This window comes from Saccostrea cucullata, unplaced genomic scaffold (assembly GCF_032062105.1).
Source record: "Saccostrea cucullata isolate Sc308-1 unplaced genomic scaffold, CSIRO_AGI_Scuc_v1 ctg741, whole genome shotgun sequence".
NCBI classification, from domain to species: Eukaryota; Metazoa; Mollusca; class Bivalvia; order Ostreida; family Ostreidae; genus Saccostrea; species Saccostrea cuccullata.
The window spans coordinates 109,953-116,927 of record NW_026927006.1 but is presented as its reverse complement, the minus strand read 5'-3'; the positions used below and the strand labels follow the sequence as shown (position 1 = coordinate 116,927).

Here is a 6,975-nt window from a genome sequence, read left to right as displayed (position 1 = left end):
CTACCAACATATCATTTTTTACACTGAGTCAGGAGAGGACAAGCAAACATTATTCAAGAAATGGCCTTAGGGACATTTTTTTCCTGTTCCTGTTCCCTGTATTTGGACTGTGCTAATGAGATTAATAATGCAGTAGGACAACAGAAAAAAAGGCTGGAAAAAATTCATCCATCTTGCTGAAAAATATTCCCACAGATTGAAAATGTTGAAATTGTGGAAATGTTATGATTGGATAAAGATTGTAACACCCGATTGAAAATGATGGTTGAATAGAAAAAAATGACTAAGTTCAGTCAAAGCATCAAAGAATGCATACATCATGTAAATACATGTAACTATGTCAAAGAATAGTGTTATATACATGTAGAGAAAACATCCCCTGTTGACTGGTCACATCTGCTGTTTGCCTCATACATTGATCAAGAAATTTGAAAATGTGGACAAAATAAGTTCTTTCAATGACGGATTGTGTATACAAGACGTTATATTTGGGAAAAAAATACTGTCAGGCTCCATTGTGCACATGATAATATTGTTAACAGAATGAAGAAAACTACAAAATATATCGGTAATTTATGCTAAGATTTATTTGATATATTGTAATGAGTTTCTAGATAGTCCAGCACTGCAGAAGTACTTGCTAGCACATTAAACACCCTCCTCTCTGCTCTACAGAACAGCTTCTCCATCATGTAGATCAGGTGCTGGTGGAAAATTGGGTACGTCACCCCAGAGTACAGGGCAATGTCAATCTGAAAATTAGTGGTAAAGATGAGTTGAGTTTATAACTTGAGGAACCCTTTCTTCAGTACACTGCAATTTATACCTATAGTTTTTGACAGAATAAAGTCAGTAAAGAGTACTTGAAATTCTGAAGTTGATATTTTGGGTACACAGTCATACCTCATTTTCTCAAACTTGATGGGAATGAGGAAAATTTTTTTGAGTCCTCTGAGGATTTAAGAAATTGAGGGTAAAATACTGTAAGAATACGTAGCTGCATGGGAGTTCCAAATCACTAAGACATATCATGATCCATGGTATACAAGATATCAGTGTTGCAAAGTTCAGCTGTATATTATCACAATAAATATAGTTACGTATTTACATATCATTCTAAGTACAGTAGCTGAAGGGAGTTCTTACCCAATCTTGGACACACTGTAGAGGTGTATTCTCAAAACCAGCATACATGGCCGGATTTTGAAGAATACCTCTTGCTGCCATGACCCCATCCACTTTTGTTACACCCTGTATTTCTTCTGCATCTTGCAGACTTCTAATGTCACCATTGGCTATCACCGGAATATTAACACTGTCTTTGATGAGCTTTATTGCTTCTTTGTTTACTGGTTCGGCCCGCTGGTCCTTCGTTCGACCATGGACTGATATCCAAGATACACCAGCGTGTTCTGCCTTTTGACAAAGGTCAACAGTTTCCCTGACCAGAAAAAAATATCTTTTATATAGCCATCGTTAAAGTTCATTAGTAGTTTAGATTAAAACTCCCTACTATTTACCTGTACATGAATAAGATCAAATTACTAATCAACACATCAGAAATTTCAAACAAATCAAGTATGACCAGAGTGCCTGATAGCTACAAAAATGTAGCCCTCTCCCTTATTTTGTCAAAGGGGGGGGGGGGGGAGGAGCCCTCTCCAGAATAATATCAGATATAGAAAGTGAACATCTTTCAACAAATCTAGCATTGATAGAGAGATAACTCTTTCGAGTAGACAATTACCTGAGATCATTGTGTATCCTGATTTTGATGGAGACTGTGAAGTCTGAGTTACACACTCGTGATCGAGTTTGATTCACCATGTCTCGCACCAACTCTGGTTTCTTTATCAAGCACGCTCCATAGCCTTCTGCTATAGCCCATCTAACAAAAAAAAATGCTGTTAATTATGTTCCCCAAACGAAGTTGGGGAACATATTGTTTTTACTCTGTTTCTTACTATTATTATTATTATTCCTGGGAAAATTTTGTCCACGAGTGATCTTGTAAATAATCCGACTTAGGTGAAACCTTTTTAGGGTTAGTAGGCATGTTATGTAAACATTTTGCGCGCACGTGCTTGCAAGAGCGTGCACGTGCGACACGTGAAATGACAAATATTTTAAACTTTTCTATCTTTTGATGAAATGTTTTGAAACTCATAATGTAAGGATATATTAGTAGTATAAACAAGATGACGTGGTCAATATGCTCACCTGCACTTGCGCTAGCCCTTATAACCATGCTTATGTTTCAATATCTTTCTTGTTTTTTGACAAAATCCTTTGAAATTTTGAACATAGCCATGCATTAGAATATCCTAGAACATGATATATAGCAATTATCATGAAAACACGTGCATGCACGTGCGCTTCAATCTGATTGGCTGAAATTTTAAATAGCTATAACTCCCTTAGTTTTCAACCAAAGAGGATGGAATTTGGAACATAGATATATATGATGGACTTCTACAAGAAGGTATGGTCACCATGCACATGCATACGACTACTGCAATCTGATTGGCTGAAACTTTAAACAGCTATAACTCCCTTGGTTTTCAACCAAACAGGTTGAGATTTGGAATATACATTAGATATATATATATAATGGACATCTACAAGAAGGTTTGGTCACCATGCACATGCATACACGTGCAAGTACGTGTGCTGCAATCTGTTGGCTGAAACTTTAAATAGCTATCACTCCCTTGGTTTTCAACCAAACAGGGTGGGATTTAGAACATAGATAGATGTAATGGACTTTTAAGAAGGGGATATGACAATAAAAGGGTGTTTGCCAGTGTGGGGGGCCTTGTTCAGGTTACAGTTATATTTGTGTTTGTGATTATTTTGTACATATAAATTAATCTTCAATAAAATTCATTAAGAAAAACATTTTGGAATTTTAATCAAATACATATGTTAAACTAATGTGTAAAATTTTGTTTAATTCAATGAGATGCTCATGGGTCACATTGCTCACCTGAGTAGCCCTTATAACCCTGCTTATGGTTACTCAGACTTTGAAAGTCTTGTTACAATGAAAAAATATCTTGGCACCACCTTAACTTTTACTCTGATGGGTTTATAATGAATTCATACATCATCAGAGTGTTTTAATTTCAACTCAATTTATCAAAGTGACCATGTTGTTATAGAATATTTTTTCATGGAAACATTAGCACTGTGAAAATTTATCCAGATACTTAATTTGAAAAGAAAGCTGAATCCACACAGCTTGGGATTATTTGCAAATTAATAATTCTATTTGAATCTCAAGAAAGTTTTAAAAAGATAATTGTTATACATGTATCCTATTATGGGCCCATCCACAGCCCTTGACTAAAACAAAATTTTATCCCATGTTTACCTCTTTATCCTGTGGATATACTGTAAACCAACTTTTATTCATGTGCGAGATATATTTGCAGAGTTCGCGAGAGCATCGTCATTGCAAAATATTTCTCTCCGCAAACCGGTCCTTAAAGCCTCTGTATCTATTTCACAACAGATCCAAAAAGACCTGATCCCAAAAAATTTACAGAAACGACAAATTACATATATATTCAGAAGCAAACATGATCCCAAAAATTAATCGTCATGAAGTAGTTTACCCTTAGTAAATCCTGGTAGTTTACCCCTGGTAAATAAAGTCATTGCAAATTGGTTTACAGTAGCTCATGCGATATCGTTTTCCTATCCCACAGTTGTGACGTCACAATGGGTTTGAGTTAGCATAATGAAATAAAATAGAGTGAATTCCTATCAGTAAGTTCAGTATGACCTGATAAATATAGGATCTCCCATGATTTATAGTTGGATATGATTTTTATCCAACTTGTTGTGTGTTTTTATTCCCTAAAAAACACAAAACTCGTTGGATAAAAATCAAATCCAACTACAAATCATGGGTCGGAGATCCTATATTTATCAGGTCCCACTGAACTTATAATGAATGTTTACCTCTGAGGGCATCCACAATTCAAATCCACACCATCTGAATATCTAAATATATAAAACAAAAAATAAATGAAAAATTAATAATTTTTGTGGTGGAGATTATCATATAGGCTTATCATTCTCAATGTTTGAATGGATGTTATTAGATAAAAAAAGTCTTTCTGACATACAACATTGGAAAATTATACAAAATTAAACATCATAGAATTATAGTGACTTACGGAGCAACAATTTCAGCAGCATCTGCCAAATCTTTACTGTTGCTTGCAGCAAACTGTACAATCAATGGTCGATCAGCTGAAATATTCAATTATACATGTATTGCTTTTTGCTCTGTGATTATCACATTTCAATTATGCAGATTTTTTTCCCCTGAGAATCCTTTTCCTTTTATTTCTTTTGACAGATTTGCATTTTGATTATTGCATATGGCATATTCATAAAGAAACTTGAAACTTAGCATATTATCTATTGAAAAAAATCTTACAAAACACAATCATCAATTCAAAGCAAAATTGTCAACTATTTCTCTAAAAGTAGAATTACTAGCACATGTTGTGAATTCACTGTCCCTTGCTTTCACTGAGTGAACGAATGAATTGGAGATGATCATTGGTGTGAATGCCAGATCACAGTCATACTTTCTCACCAAAGTCCTAAACGGTAACCTACAATGACAACAAACAAATGAAAGATAACATTATTTAAAATTGCACAAAAACTAAAAGATATAAGATATGAAAATAAATGTATGGCATTATTTGTGATTTTGCACAGACATTGGCATCACAGGTGGTGAAAAATCAAGCTTCAATCAGGATTCAAACCCCGAGCCTCTGGCGTACAATGTCATCGCTCTAACCACTGAGCTATTGAGACTCCACATACAGTAAAACTTGGTTAGTACAAACACAGATAGTGGGAATACACAGATATAGCGAAGTTATCTAATATCCAAATTTAACAAATTCCTTATATGGATATAACAAAATATGGGTATAGCAAAGTAATTTCATAGGTCCTATTGACTTCTTTATAACCGAGTTTTACTGTATTGACTGACTTTCACAACCTGTGAAATCAGTGTTATTGGTTTCGGGCATCAAGATACATGGCATTTTTTAAATGACAGATCACTAAATACTTCAAATATTATTATATTACTTAGTTTTTCATTCAAAGTTTTGCAACTGTTGAAATTATTTCAATGATATGTCATGGGACTTGTTCAAAATCAAATTTTACTCATTACATGTATAGCCTCTTATTGTCCCCCGCTTTCGCGAAAGCGAGGGGACATTAAATCTCATTCGTCTGTCCGTCTGTCCCTCTCTCCATCTGTCTGTCCGTCAGTCTGTCCGTCTGTCACAAAAACTTTAACCTTGCCCATAACTTTTGATTTAGTGGAGCCATGACTTTCATATTTCACATGTGTATTCCTTGTGACAAGACCTTTCTTTGGGTACCACCAAATTTGACATTTTCACCTTGACCTTGGAGTTTGACCCACTTTTACACAAAAATTCCAAACTTTTACTTTGGCCATAACTTTTGAATGGTAGGTACTAGGACTTTTATATTTCACAAATTTATTGTTTGTAGCAAGACCTTTCATTGGATACCAACAACCTTGACCTTTTGACCTTGGAGATTTATGTACTTATGAAAAAACTTTAACTTTGACCAAAACTTTTATATGGTAAGGGTTAAGAATTTCATACTTCATGTATGTAATCCTTTAGAAAAGAACTTTCATTAGATACCAAGAAATTTGATCCTTTGACCTTGACCTTGGAGTTTGACCTTCTTTTTAAAAACTATAACCTTGGTTACAACTTTTGAACGGTGGATACTATAGGACTTTCATATTTCACATATGTATTCTTTGTGGCAAGACCTTTGATTGGATAACAATTTTGACTTTTGACCTTGACCTTGGAGATTTATGTACTTATGAAAAAACTTTAACCTTGACCAAAACTTTGGAATGGTAGGGGCTAGGGCTTTCGTACTTCAAATATGTAATCCTTGTGAAAAGACCTTTCATCAAATACCAAGAACTCTGATCCTTTGGCCTTGACCTTGGAGTCTGACCTACTTTTCAAAAACTTTGACCTTGGCCACAACTTTGGAACAGTAGGTACTTGGACTTTCATATTTCACATATGCATTCTTTTTGGCAAGACCTTTCATTTGATACCATTAACCTTGACCTTTTGACCTTGACCTTGGACATTTTTAGTACTAATAAAAAACTTAAACCTTGACTATAACTTTTAAAATGGTAAGGGCTAGGGCTTTCATACTTCAAATATGTAATCCTTATGAAAAGACTTTACATTGGATACCAAGAACTTTAACCCTTTGACCTTGACCTTGGGTTCAGTGATGATTTCTAAATAAATGACATATGATAGGGTGTTCATATTACACAAAATACGTCATAAAAAATGACATCTCACCCACAATGGCACTGAAAGCGGGGGACCACAATTCCTTGAATTTGCTTGTGTTCTCTGTTATTCATTCAAAGCACAGCGCACATTGCATTCACAATATCAAAAAAAAAAAAACAAACAAACAAACAAAAAAAAAAACAAAAAAAAAAACAATTGCACTAACTTTGAATATCTGACCATTGGAGCACATATCTTAACCATCGTCTTTTCTGAGAAGAGATTCATTGGTTTAGTCCAAGAAAATCCATGATCAGTAGGTCCATTCATCTTCTTCAAAACTTGAGGTTAAATCATTGGCTGATTATGTTGAATCTATTAAAACAATGTCATTATATTATTTTCTTCTTATATTTTACATGATCAGATTTTGTAATGCGTCCATATTCAGCAAAATCTCCTAAAAAATGAACAGCATAAAACATGTGCACAGTGCAAGTCTTGAAGTCAAAGTGAAAGTAAAAGTAGGCTCTTGAATTTTTTTTTTTTACAAAAAAAATCATCTTACAGGATTTTTAGACCAAAATCATAATGAATTCAACCTCATTTAAATTTT

The 6,975-nt window shown here is 34.3% G+C and overlaps 1 protein-coding gene across 1 annotated transcript; it reads right to left on the bottom strand.

Moving 5' to 3' along the window:
• Positions 1-569: 569 nt before the first annotated feature.
• LOC134273223 (tRNA-dihydrouridine(20a/20b) synthase [NAD(P)+]-like) lies at positions 570-6,843 on the bottom strand. Its single transcript, XM_062755417.1, has 7 exons — positions 6,586-6,843; positions 4,510-4,631; positions 4,185-4,260; positions 3,967-4,008; positions 1,748-1,888; positions 1,147-1,441; positions 570-752 (listed from the first exon to the last, which is right to left on the bottom strand). The coding sequence occupies exons 1-7, from the start codon at positions 6,687-6,689 to the stop codon at positions 579-581; spliced, it is 954 nt and encodes a 317-aa protein (XP_062611401.1). The 5' UTR covers positions 6,690-6,843; the 3' UTR covers positions 570-578.
• Positions 6,844-6,975: the final 132 nt, after the last annotated feature.